The sequence below is a fragment of the Antechinus flavipes genome, chromosome 3 (assembly GCF_016432865.1).
Source record: "Antechinus flavipes isolate AdamAnt ecotype Samford, QLD, Australia chromosome 3, AdamAnt_v2, whole genome shotgun sequence".
Taxonomy (NCBI): Eukaryota; Metazoa; Chordata; class Mammalia; order Dasyuromorphia; family Dasyuridae; genus Antechinus; species Antechinus flavipes.
Genome location: NC_067400.1, coordinates 411,152,848 through 411,180,685, shown reverse-complemented (window position 1 = coordinate 411,180,685; position 27,838 = coordinate 411,152,848). Strand labels below are relative to the sequence as shown.

The 27,838-nt window shown below is 33.1% G+C and overlaps 1 protein-coding gene across 3 annotated transcripts in view; it reads right to left on the bottom strand.

The window, feature by feature from the left end:
* Nucleotides 1-1,839: 1,839 nt before the first annotated feature.
* CCDC141 (coiled-coil domain containing 141) overlaps nucleotides 1,840-27,838 on the bottom strand; it is a 255,951-nt gene continuing 229,952 nt past the window's right edge. For all 3 annotated transcript variants that reach the window (XM_051986120.1, XM_051986121.1, XM_051986119.1), the window contains 3 exons: nucleotides 26,910-27,022; nucleotides 5,770-6,632; nucleotides 1,840-3,618 (listed from right to left, as the gene is read on the bottom strand). In XM_051986120.1, coding sequence (XP_051842080.1) covers nucleotides 3,354-3,618; nucleotides 5,770-6,632; nucleotides 26,910-27,022 — 1,241 coding nt within the window. In that variant the 3' untranslated portion in view covers nucleotides 1,840-3,353. The remainder of the gene's footprint in view (nucleotides 3,619-5,769; nucleotides 6,633-26,909; nucleotides 27,023-27,838) is intronic.

The following is a 27,838-nucleotide window of genomic DNA, read 5'->3' as shown; positions in this document are numbered from 1 at the left end:
AAGGCTTGCCAGTTTTTCTCTCCTATTTTCTATTAATTAGCATCTATTCTCATATAAATTAGCACCTAATTATTGCTTATTAGTTATTTGATATTTATTACTTATTAATTGCTTATTAATTAGTGATTAATCCAGAACCAGTTATTATTGCTTATTAGTTACTCAGTATTTTTTACCTATTAATTGCTTATTGATTAGTGCTTAAGCCAGTACTAGTTAGTGGATGGAGAACTGAACATAGTATAAGGATGGGATGAGGTTCAAATCTGGCCTCAGACATTTACCAGGGTTTGTAATCCTGGCCAAGTCACCTTACTATTATTTACTTTAATTTCCAAATCTATAAAAAAGAGTATAATAGTAGCACCTTCCTCTAGGGCTGTTGTGATAACCACATGATATATGATCAAACAATATTTATAAAGTGCTTTGCAAACCCTAAATCATTTTTATAATCATTTATAAATCATTTTTAATCTCTAACTTTATGGTTTATCTTGCAACTAAATATTAAATATCGTGAAATATTTTTAGTCAAAAAGTTTCTCTAATACATATGTAATCTCTGTATTTCTAAATCTTTGGGTATATATTTATAAGACAACTAAAGATTAAGTATAAACTAATGAATCCAGTAGCAAATTAATGAATTCTGCTTCAGATTATACTTTTATTTCCCAAAGGAAATTGTTTGTTTGTTTGACTTTACTTGATTTTTTTCCCTTGGTAGAAAAAATAATTATTCTTTGGCATAAAAGATTTGTGAAATTTGAATATGCTTTTGGAAATAAAACTTTTGTTTTCATTTCTTAGGATCAGTGTTCAAGGAAAAAATACTTTGTTAGACAAGTCCCTCAAGAAAGAAATGGAAACATAATGCAGTACATGCATGTGCTAAGAATTCTTTGCTTCAGGTTTTAGTTTTCACAGAGACTCATGTGAAAACCTGAAATTTTAGGGAAAGAATGGTATCTGAAAGACTATAAACAATCCATAGGATACTGATCCTGGCTTTCTATTGTGTTTTGCTAAGTTTCTGGATATAGTTTAAAGGAGGGAAAAACTTATTTTAATCTAGAAGTCAAGAAATCATTTTTATTCTGCTGCATGTGTCAGAGCTTTGGCTGAAACACAGGAACTTTTTAATGACAAGTTGAATATATTATTATTTAAATATTTTAATTATTTATAGTCCCTCAGTGACATGATTCTTTTTGGCCTTTGTCAAAAATTTATAATGAATTATTCTTTTAATTAAATGTTTTTCTTTGACACAAGATTATGCTTATAATGTTTATCTAATCTTTTAAAAAATGAAACCAATAAGATACTCTTTTTTCTGAATTGGTAATTAGATTATGACTTTTTCAGAAAGACTAAGCAAATACTTCAAGAATAAAATGATTTTTTAATAAGAAAAGGATAGACACTAGCTGAACTCATCATTCATTTCTTTCCTTACCATATACATTATAAAACTCCTTGAACTTTTCCTTAAGATTCTTTATTTTGATTCTAGAAAAAATTGGAAAGATATGCATGAGATAATGAAAAGTGAAATGAGCAGAACCAAGAGCAATACTGTTCTAAGGACAATTTTGAATGACTATGTTATTTTGACTGTTGCAAAGTCAAATTAACTATACAAAATCTATGAAGGGAGATGCTATCCATATCCAGAAAAAGAACTGATAAATGTATAGTATAGTGTCACAAACATATACATATTTGTGTCTAATGGTAGTCTTCTTTAGGGTGAAGTGGTAAGGGAGGAAGAAAAAAATTAAAATTACAGTGGAGAACAAAATAAAACTTAAAAGGAAGCACAAAAAAGCAGGGTAGCTTTAAAAATGATGTGTAATGTTTATTGCATGGTTTTTCAAAATAAGTAAACTGAAATGGAAATTAATAGTTTTATATTGAATCCTCTTTTTATATTGTACTGTATACACGGGAACATTTTGTCTCTTGTATTTAAGTTTAAAATGATTAAATTTTTTTTAATTCCTACAAATTTTATCTCTTTGGCAAGGATTTAGAATTAAGAAGTAAAAAAATACATTTAAGAATCAATTTAGGAAATATCATTGATCATTTTGGTGGTGATTGGCTGGAATATTACATAGCCTCACCGATTAAGAGTTAGAAGGGAACTTAGAGGAAATCTACTCCTAATTTTATAGATGAGAAAATGAAAGTTCTAGGCTTGGAAGGTGCTAAAGATCACACATGTAATAATACACATCAGAGCCTAGATTTGAACCCAGTATTTCTGATTCCAGAGTCAACATACTCTTTACTCTACCATACCGCACATAAAATACCTTTTTCTTTAATAAAATATTTCAGAATAACTAGAAATTAGAGAACTGGTCAGAGAAATGGTGGTGGGCAAGATATAGATGAATGTAATGGTAGATATCACAATCACAAAAATTTCACAAATACTATAGTTATCTCTAGCACTGACACATTGCCTTTTATTTTCCATATCTTTATAAGGCACTAAATGACAATTCTCAGCTCCCCTAAGAGGTAGATAAAGAGACCCATTTTAAAGATGGGAAACTAAGACATTAGATGCTAATTATGTCACAAAATGATCACCAACAGAGCCAAAATCAGTATGCAGGAAACTCTGGCTCTATGTTATATCTTTGGTCCATTCATTGTGAAGATAATGATTTAAAAGTACATCTTCTAGTGTTAACTTAAGCTCCATGCTGTGTTTTAATTTTGTGGGATACCCACCTAACTACTGAAATCAGATCAAACAGTAAGAGGGATTTATAATCTCTTTGCAACAACACTTAGACTGTTAAGTAACATAATCCATGTTAAAAAACAAAGAAAGAATATTTTGATAAGCCAAAATCAAACAATAAATATGGACATGTGTGACAATGAAAATGATTTGTACTACCAATTTTTAGTGCTATACCCTAAAAAGAGAGGTTGATAATTGTACACAATAAATAAGTGATCAAAAATAAATTGGATTTCAAACTTAACACATATCCATATATTGATCAGAGAGTGAACCTAAATTCCCTCTAGAACATAATAAACATAATATAATTTGACTTTATTACATTGAAGACAACTCTTTTAGACCACAAGATACATCTCTGTTATAAATAATTTATCAAGTTTATCAAAAAAAAACAACAACACTGAAAACAACAAAGGAAAAAATAAATCATCTCGTAGTAGTGGCGTTTACTACACAATATGTCCAAAATGAAGGAGAAGCAGATGGGGGTACTTGGTGGGGGAGGTGTGGCAGAGGAACACAGATTTATTGTCCTTTCAGCTTGTGACAATGACATCCCGTGGGGTCAATGCTCTATTTACTATGTGAGTAGCCAATACATTAGTGAAACACTAAGATAGATGACGCACAGCGTTATCCAGTCTATTTTTGTGATTGGTGGCCCGCTGTTACCTGTCACGTAGAGGATGGCACTGGAGGAGAGAGTGCCGCTATTGTTTTGGGCCCGAGCAACATAGAGGCCTGCATCTGTCTCACACACCTTCTGAATGAACACTGTGTGCTTTGTCTCCGTGTGCAAAACCTTTAAATGCCCATCTGCTGCCAATTTCTGGCCCTTCTTGTACCTGAAGCAGAGAGTCAGTTTTCCAAGTCAGAATTGTTTTGGTTATTTTAATCAACACAACTTTCCAAATTGTAACACCCTGTAGATACAATAATAATAAATCCAACTTTATGACTCCAAATCCCAACTCAGTTTTTAATCAATATAGGTATCTACTAATTAGGCTTGCCTGCATTATTATAGTCAAACTATAAATTCTACATTAGAATATGCTATCTTTCAGAGTTAATTACTGTGTAAATTACTACTTGGTAATATTAGTTGACAATTTTATTCATTGATTAGCTATAGTAAATATAGAAATAAAATGTCTGTTATGGTGTAGCTCTTTTAGAACAAAAGTTGTGAACAAAGATAAATTTTGTAAGTACCTTCATATTTTATGTGGGCAAAGGGGCTAACTCCTATTAAAGGAATAACTATAATACTTCTTCAAGGACTTTCTCATTTTTTAAATAATGCAATGACGTATTTTCTAATTTATATATTTGAAAATTCAGATTTTTTGCATATTGAATTTTCATAAAGTGAGCTATATATGAAGAGTTATTTCACTCAGTTGCATAAATTTCAAATTTGTCCATTCGTAAAATGCATGATTCCTTGTAATTCAATCAGTTGTTAATTTAATGACCTTGTTTTTACATTTTGGTGGCAAACATGATTTTCCCAGCAGTGTTGAGACCTTTTGAAATAGATATTATCCAAATAAATATTTTTTTTTATGGGGGAGACAAGTAAAAACTCAAACAACATTTTCTGGGTTAAACTAATATTTAATAAAAGTGAAAATTAAATATAAATTTTTCCCCCATTCATCAAAATCAAATTCTTGTTTAATCAAGGATGTAGATATATCTATTTAAAAACTAGAAGATAATACTACCAACATAGGTGCAGTTTCTCACACATATTTTAGGGAACTGGCAACCAAAACCAGTTTCAAGTACCTTTGCATTAACACATCTAGTATGTAGAAAACTTGCATTAAAATTCATGCTAAAATTATAAGTAAACAGCATTCTGCTTATGTTAATTCATGGTTTATAAATAAATAAAAAACATGCTCTCTGCAAAACTTATAGAGTTATCATTGATTCTTTATCTTCAACCATTATGGAAGTCTGGTTGAAATAAAAAAATTTCAGATATTCAAAAGCATTCTATCTTTTGAGGAAGTCATAACCTTTGCAACTGAAGGCAGAAGTTACTATTGAAAATAATATGCAAACAATAATAATAGGATTTCAAGGACCCATACATTGTGTTTCAATTCTCTGTACAAATATTAAAAATGTTGAGAACTTCATATTGAAATGTGTTACAAATGGTGTCAATTTAAATAGAAATAGATCCCTAAGTACAGCATATTGATATAGAAAACCAAATTAACATTATTTCTGTTGTATTTTTATTAGTTAAACATTTCCTAATTATGTTTTAATCTGATTCTGCCAGGACTCCAGAGTTTTGTAGGTGACTTGGGATTAAGAGTTTGATACTTCTGCTCTCATGTACTAATTTCATTGTTCCTTTTCACATTTTAAAAAAAATCTATTATCTGGGTCATTGTGAAACATTTGTCTTTCATATGGAAGAAACTATTTTGAGGAATCTTAATAATATAAAAACAAAATAAAAATTCCAAAATATAACAAAGGTTATGCAGCATGTGTAATGTGTTGAACATAAGGGAGAAAGAAGGGAAATAAAGAGAAAAAGAAGATGAAAAAATCCTAATTTTACATTTTTTCTCCTGAAATAGCAGATGTTAAACCAAAGATTTTCCATCTTTGCAGAAATAGACAGGTATCAGATTATGGGAGAGAATTAGTCAAAACATAACTTTTAAAAGTAAGAAATATTATGCAGAAAAAATAAGAAAAACGGGGGAAAGCTGCCTTTTAATATTTCTTGAGTTATTATTTTATATGGTGAGATTTCCCACCCCACTCTCTCAATAAACTTATTAGCAGTGCTGTTATTTGAAAGAGCGTGTTTAGGATGTGGTGTGAGTTTGTACCATGCATAACTGTGCAGGAGAAGGATAGTTGTCAAATTACTCTAAACCTTCATTAGTGCCCATAGAACTACTGTTTTCAGTGACTTATAATTCATTTTGATTCACTGTTTTTCATTATAAGCTACCCACCAGGTCAATGTAGGCTCTGGAAATCCTGTTACTTCAACTTCCAAAGTCACTGGAGAACCTTCCATGACTGTCACATTAGACAGGAGCCTGGAGAAGTTAGGCGCCTGACCAGCTAGGCTGACCCGGCTGTTCTTTCCTGATGTACTCTTAATCTCTTCTCCGGTGACCTGGGAGCTTCTGCTGGTGTCTGACTGAAACAGGAGACCTGGGAATGCATCAGGGTTAGCATGCAGCCTATCTTGGGTTTTAGTAAAGTTATTATTATCATGCAATTGTTCTTGGGTTTCGAGCATGCTTTTGTGAACTTGATGGCACTGTTGCAGACACGTTTCATGCACTTTACTCATCATGCTTTCTGGAGATTTAACATGAATTTTTCTGAAGGTAGTGCTTGTTTCCAGGAATTCCAGGGTAGTGAAAGGGCTATCAGCTTTGAACGTGGGGCAGTGTCCTGAGGAGAGAGGTAAAGGCCTCTCAACTGGACTTGAGGCTTCTTCCCCACAGCAACTGGAAATAAAAGTGGCAGGTGCTGAAGGATCAGGTTTGTGGGTCATTCTTGGATCACTGGCATTGATCTTCATCTGTAGATCGTAGGAGCTGATGTGCAGGCTCTGGGGATTCTGCATGGGCATCTCCTCAAACTCCACTTCAGACTGCAAGAAGTTTGATTCAGGGCTTCCAGGAAGTGGAGGCAAGGAGATGTCATCTGGGGAGGCACAATCAGATTCATCCTCTGAAGGTCCTTCTTCAGAGAGGAGCAGAGACTGTGGGGAATCCTCTTTGGCAGAAGATGATGCTTCCTGGAAAAATATGTCCTCCCCTGCTCTTCCATCAACTGAAATAGCTGCCACTGACTCTTGTTCCTTCAGAAAGAAAAGACAAAACCACAGGTTTTTCAGAATCTTTTCCCCCAAATGCAAACCTGCTAAAATAAAATTTGTCAGAGAAAGATCAGTTTGAAAAAGGGAAAAGCTTGAAGAAATTTTAAAGTGTCATTAGGAAAAGCCTTCATAAAAAGCAATTTCTTCTTATTTAAATCCTCCTCCATGATTAAAGAAACATAAATTTGACCCAAAGTGGATCAGGGTCTTTTCAAATGAAAATATTCTATTATGTGAGAGAGAAAAGATATTTAAGTTTGGGAAATGGGGGGAGGTCAGTGGAATAGAGGGTAGCTTAGGTGGTACCCGTGGTTAGAGAACAGGCCCTGGAGTCAAGAAGACTCATCAATCTGAGTTCAAATCTGACTTAGACATTTATTAGCTGGAGAGGTGATTTAATCCTGTCTACCTCAATGTCCTCATCTATAAAATGAGCTGGAGAAGGAAATGGGAAACTTTTCTCAAGTGTCTTTCTCAAAAAAATCACAAATAGGGTCACAAAGAGTTGGACACTTGTTCAGATGTATCCAACTCTTTGTGATCCCATTGGTTTGCCATTCCTTCTCCAGCTGATTTTACAGATGAGGACACTGAGACAGACAGCATTAAGTGATGTGCTCAGTGTCACACACCTAGTGAGTATTTGAGGTATTATTTGAATACAGGGAGATGAGTCCTCTTGATTCCAATACCCTTCATGCTATTCTTTGTTATCATCTAATATCTATCATAGCATGTATTAAAATTTTCTGCTGTTTCCTTTGCCTAGAATGCCTTCTCACCATTCTCTACTACATATCTAATATTTGCTTTAAAATCTTAGTCAAACAAACCTTCCCTTTCTCAAAGAATCTTATTTTATTCTACCTCAACTCAATTTCACTCAATAAGCATTCATGGAGAATGTGCTGTATGCAAAGTACTGGACTAAATTATTCTTCTCATATGATATTTTTCAATATAGCACTTTTTATAATTAAATATAAAGACAATTTTAACATTCAGTTTTAAAAATTTTTAGTTCCAAATTTTCTCCCTCCCCTTTTCATTTCCTGATTTCCTAAGATGGTAAACAATTTGATATAGTTTATATATGTACATTCATGTGAAACATTTCCACATTAGTCATATTGTGAAAGAAAAACAGACCAAAATAAAAAATACATAAAGTGAAAAATAGTTTTGATGTGCATTGACTCCATAAGTTCTTTCTCTAAATATAGATAGTATTTTTCATCATGAGTCTTTTGGAATTGTCTTAAAAACAGCTAAGTCATACAATATTATTGTTACTGTATATAATGTTCTTTAGGTTTTGTTCATTTTACTTTGAATTTCAGTTTATGTAAGTCTTTTCAAGCTTTTCTGAAATCCACTTGCTTGTCATTTCTTATAGTACATTAGTATTCTATTTATATTCATACCCCACAATTTGTTGAGCCATTTCCCAATTGATGGACAGATTTTCAACTTTTAATTCTTTGCCATCACAAAAAATGTTGCTATAATTTTTGCGCAAATAGGTACTTTTTCATTAAAATTTTTTTGTTTGGGGGAAATAGACCTAATAGGGATATTGTTGGATCAAAGGGTATGCACAGTTTGATAGCCCATTGAGCTTAGTTCCAAATTGTTCTCTAAAATAAATGATCCGTTCACAACTTCCTAGATAGTGTATTAGTCCTTAGCTTTCCTTTGCATACTATATTGTGAAGCATTAGTTTTTATTTTTACCATTTGCTCTTAAGTATAAGATTGTTTTATGTCTTCAATTAGAATCTAAATTTCTTCCAAGGAAGGGACTTTGCCTTCTAAATTTTGGCAATCCCCAGGCTTCTATTCAAAGATTCAACATGCATTTCAGACATGCTTTTAAAATAAATGAATGTTAGTATGAGATATGAGTTAAAAATAGAATGATGTCCTTTTGTCTTATACCTTGGGAATTTTTTTCTTCTTTAAGGAAAAAATTGGAAATAGATTGTATAAACTCAAGTATAAAGACAGAGAAAAGTTTTCCCCCACTTGCTGACTGAGTTTAAATTCCAGTCATCAGACTCACAACTCAGTTATGGCTTCATGACTCTATACTACTGATAAAAATAGTCTGTAGGGAAGGTCCCTGTCTATTCCATAGCCTGTTCAAGATAGGTTTTTCTTGGGCACTCTCCTGCTGGTTACCTACAAATGTGAATGGAGAGACTGTGGGCAAGCTGCTGATTTTTTGAAACCCTAAACAGTTTAAATAAGGCATAGCTACAACCACTGTGGATCTGATGATATCTACTGATTTTCTTTGTCAGGAACTTTGAAAAGCTTATGGAAATTCTATCAATGAATTTTGCAATTTCCAAAACAATTCTTTTCATCTAAGAATAAATCTGCTATCTATGGATGCCTTTTTAGACATAAAAGAGGAAGTCAAACTCATGTGGCCCAAAGAGAAAAGTTCTAAAAAATGACTGTTTCTGAATCAGAACTTTCTGGAGGCATTCCTAAGCACTGCCTTTCTAAAGTAGTTCCAAATTTGAAAGTTTTGAGATCTGGTCTTTTATAAAGAAATAGTTTTTTTTTTTTTTCCCCTGAGTGCATTTCTCTTGGCGAAAGATCATCCATGTAATCTTTATCTCTGGAAGGAGCAGTAGCAAGGAATAGGACTTGTAATATGGGGAAACAAGCAATATAGACCTGGCATTCTGCTTTTATGAATTGTTTAGGGTTTGGGTCCTATGGGAAGGATGGAATTTGTCTGCAAAATATGCTCATGGACATTTCCTTTTGAGTAGAGTCCAAGCCCTAAAAATAGTACATGAGGTGGATGTTTATGTGAGGCTGTGTGGGATTAAAGAAGGCCACACTGGAATTCCAGGGTGTTGCCTCGCTAGCAGTTTCAAATTCTGCTCCTTTCTGAGGAGGGATCTTAGCATCATGGAAAGATGCAGAGTATGGAGCACTTTAGGACTCTAGTAAAGGGACAGAACTGTAAAAATTATATATGGGCTGTTAATCCTGTATAATTTCTGTATTGTTCATGATTCCTCCTAAACCTCATGTATATCTGCATTTTTTGTGCAAACATTAAAGGCTGCTCTGTATTAAATGCATGTGTTATAACCTTGAGTCCTTACATAGGACCTCAGAGGAAACTTTTAATCACATCTCTGGAGATTGAAATGTCAACTGTACTCAAAGATTTTTCCAGCATAAATTCCAAGGCATAAATAATAAAAAAAATCTAATTGATTTTTGGGTCATCCCTCCGGGGGACCTTGATTATTAAATACATGTTAAATATGAAGAATTTGGTTCCATCTAAAACAAACAACTTGATCATTTCATTTAGAACTTCCTATTATAATTGGTTATTTGGATGTGCTATTAAAATTAGGAAGGTAGATTTGCAATATGATTTCATAAACAGCCTCCTGTTTTTCACTCTAGGTTTTGTTGTTGTTCTTGCTTAGTCATTTTAATAGTGTCTGTCTTCCTGACTCCGTTTGGGGTTTTCTTGGAAAAGATACCGGAGTGGTTTGTCATTTCCTTCTCCAGCTCATTTTACAGATGAGGAATTAAGGCAAGCAGGACTATTATTTAGGGTCACACATCTGAGGTCAGATTGGAGCTCAAGAAGATGAAGGCCCAATGCTCTATGTACTGTCACCTAGGCACCCTCTATAAATTTTAATTTACAAAGCCTCTAGAGTTTTTGAAATAGTAAAATTTATATTATTAGTAATCACTTTTTGGAGATTTTTACTAAAATTATATAAAGTTAATCTTAAGGTCTTCCTTTTGAGATTAATTTCTGTTTATCCTGTGTATATTATTTGTATGTTATCTTCTACATTAGACTATAAACTCATTAAAACATCAGGGACTTGGTTTTTCCATTTTGGATTATTTATTTGGTCGAACTTTTTGCTTTTCTTTATATCACCAGAATTCAGCAGAATGTATAACACAAGTTATATAATTTCAATTGTATCCAAATCTTAGTGATCCCATTTTGAGTTTTCCTGGCAAAGATACTGGAATGAATTCCCATTTCTCTAGGTCATTTTACAGGTGAGGAAACTAAGACAAACAGACCTAAATGAGTTTTCCCAGTCACACAACTAATATATATTTGAGATCAGATTTGTATTCAGGTCTTCCTGACTCCAGGGTTAGCATTCTTATCTACTATACCACTTAGCTGCCTTGCCAAGCGCATACTAGTTACAAATAGATGCTTATTGACTCTTTTAAAGCAAAGAATTACTATTTTAAGTGACTGAATGCATTCACTGTTACTACTTAAAAGCTATCTACTCTACCAGATCAGTAGAGCTCTATGGGAGCAGTGATGGGAATCTTCAGATATAAAACTACCCTCTGTGGCAGACCACTTCATTCTCATCTTACTAAACAACTGAGCCTGTTTTGCTTCTGTTTGCTCCCAGTCCCTGAACATCTAGATACATGTGGCTCTTGAAACAACTTTCGTGAACACACATCACAGAATATCTCACCACTTTGTCCAACTTTCATCATAAAAAATTCTGGGAGAAAATACACTCTTCCAAGAATCCACTTAACTGTCATTTTAAAATATGGTCAGAGTCTCTTCATGAGTTACTGAAGCAGGAAGAGACATGTTTTAGAAATGACAAGTCTAATTTCTAAACAGATTCATTGCCTTGAGTACTCAGGATAAAATCATTACCCTGAAGGCAGTACCTAATAATGAAATACTCAGCCACAACCACTCTCAAAATATCCTTCAAAGATATCTTAAGGGAATGAAAGAACCTTACTAGAATACACACCCCAGAACTGAGAAGCAGTTAGACAAATGATGATTCACTGATGTTTGAATACTGATCTAAAAGATTTAAAAGAAAATTTCTGGATTTGTGAATGAATGCTGTCTAAAGTTCTAAGGAACTTAATGGCTTCATCATCTACTTTATTTATATTGGCTTCACCATTACTGATTGTAATATGATGAAAAAAGATTATTTCTTCTGTTAAGTCAGAAATATAAATCTGTGTCTATATGGACAATTTTAATTTAAAAGACAGATATTTAATAATTTCTGACTCTTAGTTATCCTCTTTGGGGTTTTCTTGGTAAAGATACTGTGGTTTGCCATTTCCTGCTCTACTTCATTTTACAGATGAGGAAACGGAGACAAAGTTAAGTGGCTTGCTCAGGGTTACAAAGATAGTAAATATCTTAAGTCCTATTTAAATTCAGGGATTTGAATCTTCCTGATGCCAGTTCTAGAGCTCTTTCTACTGTACCAAGTAATTCAGACACAAAAGATGACTTTTGAAAAGTTTTAAGGTTGAAATAAATATTGTAACTGCTCATAATGACCTGACTTATATCCTAGCTTTTTGAGTCTCCGATCTTAACAAACAGGACATAGATAGATTTACCTTGATTTTATCATTTGCCTACCCATTTTCCTTACTGTCATCTTGAAGGCTTCAGGCACACATTTCAGTATGGATATATTTTTATAAATATAAAAAGAGATTTGTTGGGAATTCAGAATTCAAGTCCAACTTCCCATCTATTGTAGGAATCTGTTGTACTTTATTCCTGAGAGGTTCTGATCTTATTTCTATTTATGTGTGCCCAGTCCACCACTTTTCAAAGAATATTATTAATAAATGATCTTTTGTAGCATATTACATCATTCATTATCTTACCCAAACCTCACCATAACAACAGAGTAACTGCTATAGGCATTGTTGTTTCCATTTTACAGAGGAAGAAATGGATTAGGAGCTGGGAAAAATGCTTCTCAGGTTTTCCTGATTTCAGATCAAAATTCCAATCTTTATCATGTGTTGACTCTTATAGGACAGACTTTCCTACAAATCAGCCTCTTAAATTCCTTTACAATATTAAATATTTGTAAATTTCTTGTTTTTTTTCCTTGCAATACAGTTTCTAAACCCTTTTGCTCCTGATCCCTTCCTTAGGATGCAGACTGTACTGATGTTTATCATTGATGTTTGCTCTTAAAATATGACATCCAGAGGGGATGAAAATAGTCTGAATGCTGTCTGACAAGGTCAGAGGATTATAACCTTCCTTATTCTGAATGCTTTATTACTTCCAAAAACCAGAGCCAATGATTGTCATGGCACTGTCTCATAATATCCCACCCTGGTGAGCATAACTCACCCTTGTCTGATCTCAAATGGAATCAAAAGTCGCCATTTCTATCATGTGTTTCTTTGACCAGGAAAGACTATTCACATCATGCTACTGGACTGGAAATCCATGTCACATGGCACAGATGATTGGGGTAAAAACATTACTAACTGTAGTATGGGGTTTTCTGGTCTTTCCTGAATTTGTTTCAGGAAAAAATTTTGTCTTTATTGTGGCTTTATTAATAATGCAGTCTGATATTGCTGCTCATATTTATATAGAGGTCAACTTAAGCATCCTTTCTCTTTGATGTGAGTTCCAAACAGATCATATCTTTTATAAATATGTCTCTCTATAAGAAATGTGTCTCTATATATGTGCTTTAGTTGATGGTTTTTTAACCCAATTTTAAGAATTTATATGTATCTAGGAATAGTGCCTAGCATATAATAGTCAATAAACACTTGTTCTCTTTCTGCAACCATATCTTTTTTAACTTTCATCTTATTAAGTTTACTTTGATTCATCCATCTTTGAAATCTTTTACAATCACTAATTATGTCATTCAACATACTTGCAATCTTTTCCAGTTTCATGTCATTTATATATTTGATAAACATGCCACCTCTTTATGTTGATTTTTAAATTGTGATTTAAGAAAGGGCCTTAGAGATTTTCCTTCAAGTTAACACTAACACTTTTACTGTACCATTGCTCAATCAGGTATAAATATACTTTACTACATGATTCTCCAGCTCACATAATAAAGGATATTGTCAAATTATCTTCTAAAATCAAAATGCAAAATGTTTATTTCAATAATCTAAAAACTAGCAAATTTTTTAAAAATCAAGGTAATTTGCTATAAGGCATTCTTTGTGAACTATGGTAGCTCCCAACTAGTCTTCCTCGCTACATTTTCTTGAGACTCACAAATCATCTATTAAATACTTTGTTTTCATGGATTGATGGAACTTTTAATGGATTGATAGAACCTTACCAGTCTGCAGCTTCCAGTATCTACCATTTCTTGATTTTAAAAAACCAGGATAAAAAGTTCTCATTTATAATTTTTATGACTTTCCCTGAGAGTTGTGATTCTTTTACAGATTATTGACATATCATGGGATATCTAAACTATTATTCATATGGGTTAAGAAATTTGCACTTTTGAAAATGTTTATATGTCTTATTTTTTCATCAGTTATCTTCAGCTATACTTCCCTCTTAACTGATTTTATTCTTATTGTCTTATAGTTTGAAGAAAATTTTTCTTTATGGAGAAGATAAAAGTCAGATAGGGAGTTGAGTTGTTCAACCTTCTTCTCATAATCTTTTTAAACTAACAGAAGATAAAAATATCAAAGGAATTGTAGGTTTAAAGGAAGAAAAACCTTAGAAGTCCAATCCCCTCATTTTACAGATGAGTAAACAGAGGTCAGAAAAGTTAAATAATTTGTGTAGAGTCCAATAGTTAGTAAATATCTGAGGCAGAATTTAAATCTAGGTCTCACTGGCTCTGAGTTCAATGTCCTATCTACTATGCCTATCTTCTCATGACTATATCTCTACTAGAGTATCATCTCTACTAGATATTTACATTTTAATTTGTCCTTAATTATTGTGTGAAAAGTACAGATTCCTTTTAAAGTAAGAATTCTTAAATCTTTTCTTTATCTCTTTGGTAGTCTAGTGAAGCCAAATGATCCCTCCTTACCATATAAAAATAAAATGTACAGGATTACAAAGGAAATATAAAATAGTTATTTAAAGAAATTGGGGGAGCAGCTAGATGGCACAGTGGATAGAACAGTGGCTTTGGGAGTCAAGAGATTCTGAGTCCAAATCCAGCCTCAGACATTTTACACTTCCTAGATATATGATGCTGTGCAAGTCACTTAAGCCCAGTTGCCTCACAAAAGGAAAAAAAAATGTATATTTTAAAAATGCACAGACTTATGTTAATAATTTCTTCATCAAAGAAATGGCATGTGTTATATCAGACAAATGATAAGAAATATTTTTGGAAAGTAGGTAATGAGCTAGAAAAGGAAAAGGCAAACCATTCCACTATCTTTGCCAAGAAAACCCCAAATGAGGCCATGAAGAGTCAAACATGACTAATTGGCTAAACAATAACAACAAAGGAAAATACCTAGTTTCTCAACATATTTCATTAACTTCTAAGATTAAATCCTAAAGAAAAGTAGGATTTGGTATTGGAGATTCAAAGCCTTTTTTAAACACTTGCTCCTGGTGTGACTTTGGATAAAGTACTTCATATCTCTGTCTTGATTTCCTGAGTTTTATAGGAACAAATATCTTACTTTATGGAAATAAAGAAACTAACTTCCACCAGGTAAATTCAATAACTGATCTAAATAATTGACTTTGCATTCATTAATCAAGAAATGAAGCTATTTTTCATTTTAATTTTGTACATTAACAGGATTACCTGTTTCCTATATCTTTCTTATAGAAATTCAGAATACCAAAGACCATTTTGTTTAACCCACACCTGAAAAAAGAATTCCTTCTCCAAAATATATTTCTAACAAGTGACAATAGAGCTTTTGTTGTATGTCTGAATATCTCCAAAAGGGGAATCCACTTGCTCTAGAGGCATTCATTAAACTTTGACATAATTTTTATTGTAAGAAGTTTTTTCCCCCTAATATAAACCTGAAATATTTACCTCTTTGTGACTTCTGTACATTCCTCCTAGTTCTTCCTTCTTGGGCCAGCTATAACAAATCTAATTCTTCAATAAGACAGCCCTTAAGTACTTATCTCCTTTAAACTGTCTTCATCTAGTATGAACGCAAGACCCTTCACCATAACAATTATTCTTCTTTAGTTACTTCCAAGTGAAATAATATCTTTTTCTTAAATGTTGTACCTTAATGTGACACAATATTACAGATGTGAGTTCAAATAGGCTGAATATAATAGGATTATTATATAGGCATGATCCTTCCCTTAATATAGCCTAACATTACATTAACTTTCTTGAGTGTCATATGCACTATTAACTTATATTGAGCTCCAGTTTCATTAAAATTCGCAGATCTTTTTCAAAGGAATTGTTATCTAGCAATATATTTTGATCTTATACTTGTAAAGTTAAATTTTTGAATCTAAGATTAAGACTTTATATATCTTTATATATTTGATTTTCTCTTATTCAGTAAGAAAAAGAGTTCGTATTTAGGTGATAAGTAGCTTAAGGAAATGAACAAATACTTTTCAAGGGAAGATTTCAGACTACATATATGAAAATGCTCTAAATCATTACTAATTATAGAAATGCAAATTAAAGCAATTCTGGTATTCCACCTCACTTCCATAAAATTTACAAAGATGTCCCAGAAAGGAAATGATGATTACTGAAAAGGTTTGGGCTCCAGCCCTGATGACAGAAAGACCTGAGTTCAAATTTGACCTCAGACACTTAATACTTCTTAGCTATGTGACCCTGGGCAAGTCATTTAACCTCAATTGTTTCCAGGAAAAAAAAAAAAAAAGAAATGAGGAATTAGGTGACCTGTAAAGACTTATTTGAACTGATAAATGATGAAGTAATCAGAAGGACAATTTATACTATTACATCAACATTATACAAATAAACAATTTTTAGAATTTTTATAAAGTAGATCAGGACAATCATCTGTACAGTAACAAATATAATACTATTAAAAACAAATAATTTTGTAAGCTATAAAAACTAAGATCAATACAAAGATACTTCATGATTTCAAAAGACTGTTGATGAAACAAATTATCCATTATAGAGAAGTGACAGATTTAGGATGCAGGATGAAATATGCATGTTTTGGTGTCGTCTGTATAGCCAATGAAGGAATTTGTTTTGTTTGATCTCACTTTTTGGTTTTCTGGGGTGAACAGGAAAAAAAATAAATTTCTATTACTTTTGTTTAAATAGAGGAAATATGTGACAGATGTGAAATATTTTATGTACTTTTTATTTTTACATAATTTTATATAATTATATAATTTTTATTTTGATATAATATTTATGTATTATTCATTTTACCTAACCATTTTACTTTGTTACAAGATATTTCTTACTAAGTGGAAGTAATCTGTAAAAGTTTGTAACATAAGGACAAATTATCGCAATACACACACACACACACACACACACACACACATATATATATATATATATATATATATATATATATATATATATATATATATATTGCTGAGGCAATTAGGATCTAGTGATTTGCCCAGGATCACATAGTTTGGAAGTGCTAAGTGTCTGAAGCCAGATTTGAACTGACATCCTCCTGACTTCAGGGCTAGTGCTCTATCCACTGCACCACCTAGCTGCCCCAGTAATATAACTTTAAAAAAAAATTCACTCAATTCAAAAAAGTTTTGTTAATCAAGAAAATCTTTTTGAACCTATCATCTGATGGTAATACATCTTGCTATTGAGTCTATTCAAAGTATTCTACTATTTTATCTATATTTTTATCCAAAATCACTGATAAATCCCAACATAGAACCAAGCTTAGATCTTTGGAACATTCCCTGTAGAATACCTTCCGAATTAAAATAAGATGATTTCATTCACTAATTTTAAAGCTTATCATTTCATCAATTTTGAATCCATCTAATTGTACTATCTTTTGCTCCACACATATCTATGTCTTTTCAAAAGAATAGGCCAAGAAACTTTAAGAAAAACTTTTCTAAAAACTAAGCAAATACCATCTACAGCATTTCTCTGAATTACCCTCTAGGAACCATATAAAAAAAAGAATCTAGGATTAGTCTAGCATGATTTGTTCTTGATGAAGTCATGTTAGACCTTTGGGATCACCATTTTCTTTTCTAAATGTTTACTAACCATCTCTTTAATACAATATTTTAAGATTTTGGCAGGAATCAAAGTCAATTTCACCAGTTTATATTTTCAAGAATTTATCTTCTTCCCTTCCTCCCTCTCCCCCTTCCTCCCCCCCCCCCCAATTGGAGCATTTGACTTTTTTCAATTCCTACTGACATTTTTTATTACTCCACAATCTTTCAAAGATCACTGACACTGGAGCAACATCTACCTTGTTCTTTAATAATTCAAAAATGTTAGTCTATCTAGTCCATGGAGAGATCCTGATGTGATCTCTTTACTTGAGTATTAACTCCTCATTATTTATATTTTAAAAATATGTTGAAAAAATCATTGACATGTTTGTTTGTCAATGTAAACTCTAAAATAGGAGTTGATTTCATGCATTCAGTCTACAAAGAGTTCGAATTGATGTACACTTAAGATATGTAATTTAATACATTATGTGTAACAAAGAAAGTTGGGTGTTCCATTTAGTGGAAAATAAAATAGGACCTACAGCTGTGTGTAATGGACTTTTCACATCTGAACAGGTTCTTCACGAAGCATTTAATAAAGATATTTCATTCAAATTGGTTCATTTATTCTCCTGTATTGGAAGAAAGATTTATTGACAAATGATTCTTTACAGTCATGTACACAGATAGACTATTTACCTGTGGGGACTATAAGACTCCCTATCTAATCAGTTAACAATGCATGGGATTACATAATAGCGCTGGAGGCAGGACCAAATAAGTTAAAAGCCACCCATATATTATGACCCTATCTCTCTCACACAATAGCCAATTAAAGTCACTTCTTTACACTCAGGGTAAAACCGTGTATATGTCACCTGGGAAAGTGGCATACTAATATAGATTTGCCTCTAATACCAATTAATTAGGAAGAAGGTCTCCAAGGAAATGTGATCTAAGAAATAAAGTTTGATTGAGAAATGGGAAAAGAAAAATGGAATATTGGAATTTGTCAAAGGGTTAAGATTTGTATAAGATACATGAGGAATCTTAGGCATCCAGAAGGTAAATTGAGGTTAGTAAGCTCCTTGGCCATAAAAAAAGGAAAATGAAAGGGGGAAAATAAGCCTATTTACATAGTGGCTACTACATGCCGGGGATTATGCTAAGCACTTTATCAATATTATATTATTTGGTCCTTAAAACACCCCTCGAAGGTAATGCTATTATTGTGGTTGAGGAAATTAAGGCAAAGAAAGTTTAAGTGACTTGGGTCTTCCTGACTCTACTCTCAGCACACTATTCACTGTTCTATCCAGCTACCTCCAAAAAAGGTTAAAGAAAGATGCTAAAAGTCAGTAAAACACAAATTTTATAAATTTGTCTATGGTTCAGTTGTATTCCAAGTATCTCTCCCCTAATCCTGAGTTCATCTCTATAGTGTATGTTCAAGTTGAAGGGAGGAAATTCAGGCTTATCAGAATTTCTAACAGAGGGATTCTTCCTGGCTCCTCAAACAGATTTCTTAAGGTTTTAACTGAAGGCAGACTTTAAAAGAGCCAGTGGCAACTGAGAAATGCTGAAAAGTTTTGTTTCTACAGAGTGTTGCAAGGTTTGAGGTAGCATGGGATAATGGGTACCACAGACAGAGAGGTTTTCAGAATGTGAGAGGTTAAGGAAGATTAAGATTCCACAAAACAATTAAGTGATCAATAGAAACCTTGAGCAAACAAGGAATTGGGGAGTCAGGAAGGCACAGGTGGATTCAGCCAATCAGAGTCTTGTAATTTTGAGAAATCTATAAATTTAAGATAATAGATGATCTAGCCCAAAATGATTGGAGTCAATAATCCGACTTCACCAAATCACCTATTGTGCCTGATTAATAGACTAATTGAATATTAAACCAGACATCCCATAAGGAGGAATTTTCTCGAATTTTTTGAATATGGATGTATGATGAGGGAGGGGGAACATGTTTATATATATTTAAGGGAAACATGTAGTGGACTGGACATATCAGAAAGATTTTTAACCTGGAAGGAATGGACCAATTCATTCTCTGAAGGGAGAGGCTGAGCCAAATTAGCAAGTATAAAACTTCTCCCACTTCTGTGCTTGGGGCTCCCTCTTTCTGAAGAGGAATTGGGCCCATTTCTGGCCAGAAAGGTTAAGATGATTCTTTAAGATTCTTTAATAAATTTTCCTCAATATCTGATTTTCAATGTTGAGTGTATTTTTAACACAACTGAAGGGACACCTCTAATTATCTTGTGGTACACTAAGATCACTAGTATCAGTCCCCTTTGCCACTTGTGGGCTCATTGTGCACACAAAGGGGCATTCCTTACTCTATCTCCACTCTGACCCTAGAGTTGCTGTTGTTACTACCCAGAGACTTAGGAGATGCCCCATTCTCCCAAATCCTTCCAACTTTATTTCCAAAGTCATTGTAAACATGATGAACAAAAAGGGGGAAATGTCTTATGTTTTTTAAAAAAAAAAGATTCAATATGGGCAAAAACATTGTTTCATTTAGAAACAGCAACATGGATGCTATTAGGAGGGGGAAAGGAAGAGAAAGGCAAGTTTGAGAGTCAGGAGAATTGGGTTCTTAACTATTAAGTTGTGTGGAAGTATGCTGAATTTCTTTTCATGACCTCTTTAAGTTACTGATATTTTACAATATAAAATCAGAACTTGGTCTGAGGACTGAATTCTAATCTGATTAAGGAATGATTATCAGTTTTTAACTCTAAGTTCTCCAACAATATCCTTCACTAAAATATCATTTAAGCAAAAGCCTATTCATTTCCTAAGAGAAAATTGGATGAAAATTTTAAAACTCTAAACTCATAGAAAATGGATTAGAATGCTAACCATAGGGTGGAAACACTTTAATTTAATGAAGACCATGCCTTATCTTCTGTACATAGTTGTTTGTTGTCTCTCCTCCATTAGAATATAAATTCTTATATCCATGCCTTTTTTTTTCCCCCTGAGGCAATTGGGGTTAAGTGATTTGCCCAGGGTCACATAGCTAGGTAGAATAGGAATCCTTTAAGGATTTAGATTATTGTAGACTTTTTTTGATTTCCTAGCACTTGGCACAGGGCCTACCATGCTTTAAACTCTTAATTAATGCTTATTGACTTGATTGGCTTAACTTCATTGAATTTCAATTTAGGAAAATTATTTTCCAGAATTCTGGGACATTTTCAACGACTTGAATTAGATTTGAAGAAGGAAAACTGTTCAGTGAACTTTCACCTGAACTTTGTAATGCTATTGGATATTATATAATTTATCTTTATTTTTGGACTTTTTAATTACTTGAAAATGTCTTGGGCAGAGACTTTCAAAGACCTTAGGAATTCTCCTCTTTAAATTTCTCTCTATAGATAGAGATGATTAGAATCAGAATACTTTAATTAACAAAATAGTGTCTCTGTCCAGCTTGTACCAAAAATGAATCTTTTTTTTAATTGCATAGTAGCCTTATGTCCTTAGGCAAGGAAGATTCATCCAGTGCTATAGTTTTCTAATTTGTATATGCTTGCCCTAGAATAATGAATGACATTAAACATTTTAATTAAATAATAATTTCATTAAATAATGAATGATATTAAACATTTTATCTTTGGCTTCAACTCATTTGGGGACAATAAGTTTTTATTTCTATTAGCAAAATTACCATTTCATTAACCATATTACCCAATTCAGCTTTCTACATTCATTGGTAGGGAGATTAAAAGGAATAATGTCATTTTTTTGTGGGGGGACCACAATAGGAATTCTTTTAATAGCTTTAGCTCCCTGTAACGGAAACATTTCCCCTAAGAACACCCTTTAAATGCAACATAGTGATGCTTTGATAAGATTTTACCTGATGTTACTTACATCCTTGACCAAACAATGCTTGGTGAGGAGCTTTGTATCTGAACTTTATTGCAAATAATTATGACAGTAAGAGATGGAAAGATATAATTGAGCTATTTAAAGGTGAAGTTTTATCGCTGCCATTCTTTTATTTTGTTGTCTGTCTGATTTAGTGTCTTGTACCAATTTCATCAGAGCTTCTATGTGAAATGGTGTCAAGTAGAGCTCCTGACAGCAGTAATTGTGTTCCATCACTTCTATACTGAACAACTGATGGTCTGTCTATCAGTGCCATAGAGCTGTTGTGAAGTACTTGAACTATTAGGTAAAGTTCCTTTGAGATTAGAGAATTTTGTTATTTTCACTGAAAAGAAAAGTTCTTCTTTTATGAAAAAATCTAAAGTAAGATGACTATTTAATAAGGATGGAAATGAATGTCTTTATGTTAGTGGAAAATTTATATATTATGAATGATATACATTTACTAATTATTTCTTAATATGTTAGCAAACATATTTCATAAAACAGTCTGGTGCAACTTTATAGATTAAGGTGCCCCAAATTTAACATTTTGGGGTTTTGTTTGCTTTGTCCAACTTGCAATTTTATTGAAAAAAGGAACTCCAGATGAGTAAAGACCCCTCATTAATACAAAATGACACTTACCTGACAATTGTAGCAGTTGTCTGGGGATTGAGAAGCTAAATGATTCCCCGCTTACAGCTAGTATGGGTCAGAGGCCCATTTTGAATGCAGGTCTTTCTTGATTCGATGTTAACTCATTATCTAGTATGCTATGATAATGTTATGTTATTTACCAGAATTTCACAATAAGAATTAATTTTATTTTCTTTTATTTAGATCACAAAATAGCAATAGGAAGTATCCTTTCTATTTTCTGTAATAAGACTGCATTAATATAGATCTGCTTTGATGCCATTAGCTTTATAGGTTTATAATTATGTTGGGTAATGTCACCACATGGGAGGAAAATTATCTAGGATTACTTTCCTAGAAATTCTGTGAATTTTGACAGAGGACAACTTTTCCCTCTAATTATAAAAGAGACTTCTGATGATGATAAATGGGAGTCTTGTAAAGCTTCCAGTACCCTAGGAAGCTTACTGGTAATGAAAGCTAGCTTGAGATAAGGTGATTGGGGTCTAGAGTGCCTATGAACCCCTTTTTTCACACTTCTTAAAGAAGCCTGAAAGGAGGCAGCTCTTTCTACCCAAAAGCACTGAGCTAATTATATCACAGTAAAGAAGGGGATATCATCAATCACTCTCTTCTCTAGTTTTGGAGATTTTGTTATTTATAAAAAGTGATAGATTTGCATTTTTATTAGCCCTTGTATGCTTTAATTGAATCTTCCTTATAGAATGGAAGGACTCTCTGAGGCCATCTAGTCTAGTCTTCTAATTTTATAAATGAGAAACAGGCTTTGGAGGGTGACTTGCCTAAGATCATACAATCATAATCAGGATACAGACTCCAGTCCTATGACCCTAAAGTAACTGTCCTTTCCATTGTTGGAATTACTTCTTCATACAAATTGAATGGAATATGGGGAGAATATGGGGAGAATAATCCTGTTTTAAAGTTTGAAATTGTTCAGTAGTTTAAATTGTGTCACTCTTTGTGACTTTAATTGGAGTTTTCTTGGCAAAGATACTGGAATGGTTTCCCATTTCTTTTTCCACCTGAGGCAAACAGAGTCACATAGATAGTAAATGTCTGAGGTCAGATTTGAACTTAGGCCTGATGCTCTATCTACCATGTAGCTGTAGAACACTTCATAAATATTATTTTTATCCTCACAACAACCCATGAAGATAGGTGTTATTTTTAATCCTCATTTTATAGATGAAGAAACTGAGGCAGATCAAGTTTAAATGGCTTAATCGGGGTCACACAACTGCTATCTGACATCATATTTGACCTCTTGATTTCTTATCTAGCATCTTATTCATTACTCTACCTTGCTGCCTACATATAACAAATGAAAAAAAGAGATTTGTTGACATTATTTTTTTGTAATTGTACAGTGAATTTTGTTCCTGAGAGATTTATATTTGTTTACATGCTTATGTCTTTACATTACCAGGATTTCTCTTATATATAGTGTACCATATACATTATAGCATTAGTACTTAATTTCTTATTGATCCTCTGGTAACAGGACCCTCTAGGTGAAGAGTAACACATACATTAAAGAACATGAATTTGGTTATCAGATTTCATAAGGCTAACATGCAAGAAACAAAAAACAAAAGATTTGGGGAAGAACACAAGGGGAAAGAGGAAAAAAAAATAAGGCTGGAAAAAGCAATGAAGAAGAGAAATAGGAAGAGAAGGCTATGTGAAGAAGTGACCTGGGACTCCTTTTACTGCCTTTGACTAATAGTCCAGCCTCCTCATTTACTAGTAAGTTTCTGAAAATAAAGCCTCTGAGAAAAGAGAAATGGGATTTAGTAAAAATAAAAGGAGAATGGAAGAAAAGCCTGGGGAAAGAGAAGAATAAAATATATTTGTGCTGAGACTGTTGCTCAAGTAACAAAACACATATATCTTTTGGCAATGTGTAATGAATTTTCTTGGGGGAAAAAAACATCAAGCCATTAATGATTCTCCTTTGCCTTAGTTTTTGTCTTTACCTTACCCATAATTTCCTTGCTGATTCCCTACTTGTATCTTGCTGGCTCTTTTGATAATGAATTGCTGAACTCATTAAAATCATCTGAAACTGCATTTCTCTTTAAGGCATCTCTCTTTTACACAAAGTGGTTATTAATGAAAACTGAGGCCAAGAAAAGAATATCTGCCTCTTCTACAATTGAGCAAATATTCATTTTAAAATGATCCATGTAATTTTTTTCTTTTAGCAGTAAAACATATGCTGTATGGGCATTTTGTATTTCTATGTAGCTTCTAAAGTTATTCAATTAAATCAAAATTTCATTAAGTACCTATTAAATGTAATATGCTATGCTAAATGATGAAGATACAAAATAAAATTTTCTCTGTCCTTATGTAGCTTATATTCTATTCTCTTATTTATAGGTGCATAAGTCAACAAATACAACGCTTATGAAAAATAAAAAAGCAATTTCAAAGAATGTAAATATGAAGATTATGAAAAATAATAAAAAAGTAATTTCAGAAGAGTATTCTAAAAACTAAAGGCAGAAGGAAAGAAGGACTATAGGTCCTGCCTCAGTGTCCCCGAATTGTCCTGTCTCAGTTTTCCTGAACTGTTCTGCCTCAATTTCTCTAAATTGTTCTGCTTCAGTTTGCCTAAATTGTTCTGCCTCAATCCTCCTGGTTGTAGCCCCCCCTCCCCCTTCCTGACCATTAGGACTGATATAATTTAGGGCTGGCTACTCTAGGATCATAAATTGTAAATGTTTAATCTCAGATAAGGAGAAATCTTCTATTTCAGACATCCTGGCTCCTAAGTCCTCCTAAGTTATCAAGAATTTATGGTCCTTACCCCCAACATGTCAGAACTAAATTTATAGTCTGCTCGCCAGTGCTCTACCCTCTCCCCCTCTACCTTTGTCTCTCCTGATTTCTGGGGTTTATAAAAATCCCTGGAATTCTTCAGGCTACAGAAGAGAGTGGGCTTTTAATGGTGGAGGACTATATAAAGTGTTGGTTAAAAACAATTTGGTGATGATTTGCTTTAGCTCCAAGGAGCTCTCAGACAGTTATGGCGTGAGAAGGGAGGCAAAAGTCTGAGGGAAAATAAGAGGCATAAAGGAATCCAGCCATTATCACAAATGAATATAGAAAGTTTGAATTAAAAGGACTTTAGAGGTCATTTACTCAATTCTCCTAATTTTGGGGAAGTAAAATGACTAACATGAAATCACAGAGTTAATTGATGGCAAAATGTAGACCTCCTATGCTAGTGCCCCCCAACTCTGAATTACTGTAAAATTTATTTGCTGTATATTTCCTTATGACATTTATTCATGTACTAGATAATTTTGTTATTTTAATATTTCATATATGTATATTTTATGTATGTATATATTATATGCTCTTTCCAGGTAGTAGCTACTGTGTTTTGTATTGTGATAGGTGGTACTATGAATACCATGAGAAATGATGTGCAAGAATACTCTACCTACCTCAAAGAGTTTGAAATCTAGTTGAAGGGACACTTAGCACACAAAAAATAGATGATTCAAGTTCTATAAATGTTTGTAGGTCTTAAAAGGAGGCAGGAGAGAAGTTTTTATTCAGTTCCGTCTGTTTGCCAGCCACTATGGTATTTTTCAAATATTATTTCACTATGATCTTCATAATAACCCTGAGGGAAGGGGCATTTGTGCTAAAACTGACACAAACAGAGGTTAAGTCACTTGCTCAGGGTCCTACAGGTAGACAATGTTTGAAACTGTTTTTGAACTTGGATCTACATGACTTCAAGCCCAGCATTCCATCCCCTGGACCCTCTAACTGTCTCTTCTAGGGATCAGAGAAGGTAAGGAAGCTTTCATGTACCAAATGAAATATAAACCTGACATTAAAGATAGATCAGAAGTAGAGAAGTGGATGGAAGTGAATGGAAGTGGGGAGCTCAGCATAAATAAAGACTTGGGAATAGAAAGAGCGTGACTTGTACAGTAAGCAGTCATCTGATTGGAACTGCAATGTGCTGTGGAATAGTGAGAGAGAAATCTGGATTGGCAGAGTAGAGCCAAATTGCAAGATCCTTCAAAAACTTTTCATGAAAGAGTGAATTTTTGTTTTCAACCAGTTGCATTAGTTTCATCTAGATACTGTAAAATATGCTTTCTTTTGATATTGCCTAAGATTACTTTTATTGTATTAAAAATGATAATATTTGATTTGAAAGTTCCTGAAAATCCAATGGATTATAAATGTAATGAAGATGTGTTGTATCTTTGGGACCTCAATATAAAGAAAATCTATATCCATCATCTATCAATGGAGATATATATATATGTTAGTCCACAACTAAAGCAATTGCGAATAGACATTAGATAAATGTCTATTCACAATTGCTTTAGTCTTCACAGTAAACATTTATTCTTTGTCAAATGGCATAGGAAAATGTAATCTGAATAACCACTACAATTTTGTTTAGCCAAAAACAACAATGGTTTTTAGGTTTTTTTTTTTTTTTTTTTTTGGTGTGTGTGTGTGTGTGTGTGTTTTTGGTTTTTGCTCTGCAATGATGGAAAAAAAGGAGAATTAATTATAGGAGACACCCAGATAATCTTGTTGGAAAGCTGTGACGCAAATGTGCCCATTCTCTCTCTTGAGAATTTTTATTAATACATCTTAGTATCAGATATTTGATCAACACATTTTTATTAAAAGTGACTTGAAAAGATGTATTCTGGCAAAAAAAAAATTACCTGCAGCTTCTGTTCAAGTTCTGTTAGTGAGCCACACAATTCAGTCACGGATTCCCAAACCTCTCGGTGTTTTGTTATTATTTTCTCTGCATATTTTTGCCCTTCTTCCAGACCTTGCAGTGGATAGGAAGGAGAGAAATTACTTAAAGATAAATCTTTCAGAAAAAAGTCCAAAAAATCCATAACATCATTAGAATGACAGGTGTTGATAATTAGCCAGCTATTCTGGCAAAGTACCTGTGGTGTCCAGAATATGACTATACTAAGAAAAGACCAACTTGAAAGCACCCAGATTAATAGGATTTTCTAATCTCTAACCTCAGTATTCCATTTCCTGTCATCTTGCCTTCGTATGAACTGTTATCCATATCTGGAATATTCTCTTTCCTCATTTCAACCAGTGGAGATCCTCCACTTCTTTTTAGATTGTAAATGAATGCCATCCCCCATATAAGACATTTTCTAGATTCCTCAGTTCTAGAAGTTCTCACCTCATTCAAAACCTTAAGTTTTGCTGTTATTCAATGATATGTGACTCTATGTGATTCTATTTGTGGTATAATTTTACTTGTTTCCTAAACAAGTACACAATATTATTGCATTTGAGATTGTGGTAAGAGGACAGCAGGAGAAAACTTTGAATACTTAATTTTGATAAATTCAAGTGATTGGACCACTACTTTTCACTACTTTTCTAACCTGCAAATTGTCCAAAGGCTCTGAAAAATTTACACACTTTATTTCTCCTTTCTTTTTTGAAGCTTTCTAAGTTTACAGAGAAAAGAAGCCAAATGGAATTGGGATATTTCCCCTAAACTAAAACATTCCAGAATAAATCTCAATATCTCCACACCAACAACTCACTTTACAGTAGAGGTCTTTTCTATATCCTGTGCCTCTTTCCCCCATATCTTCAAGTAAGAGAAGGA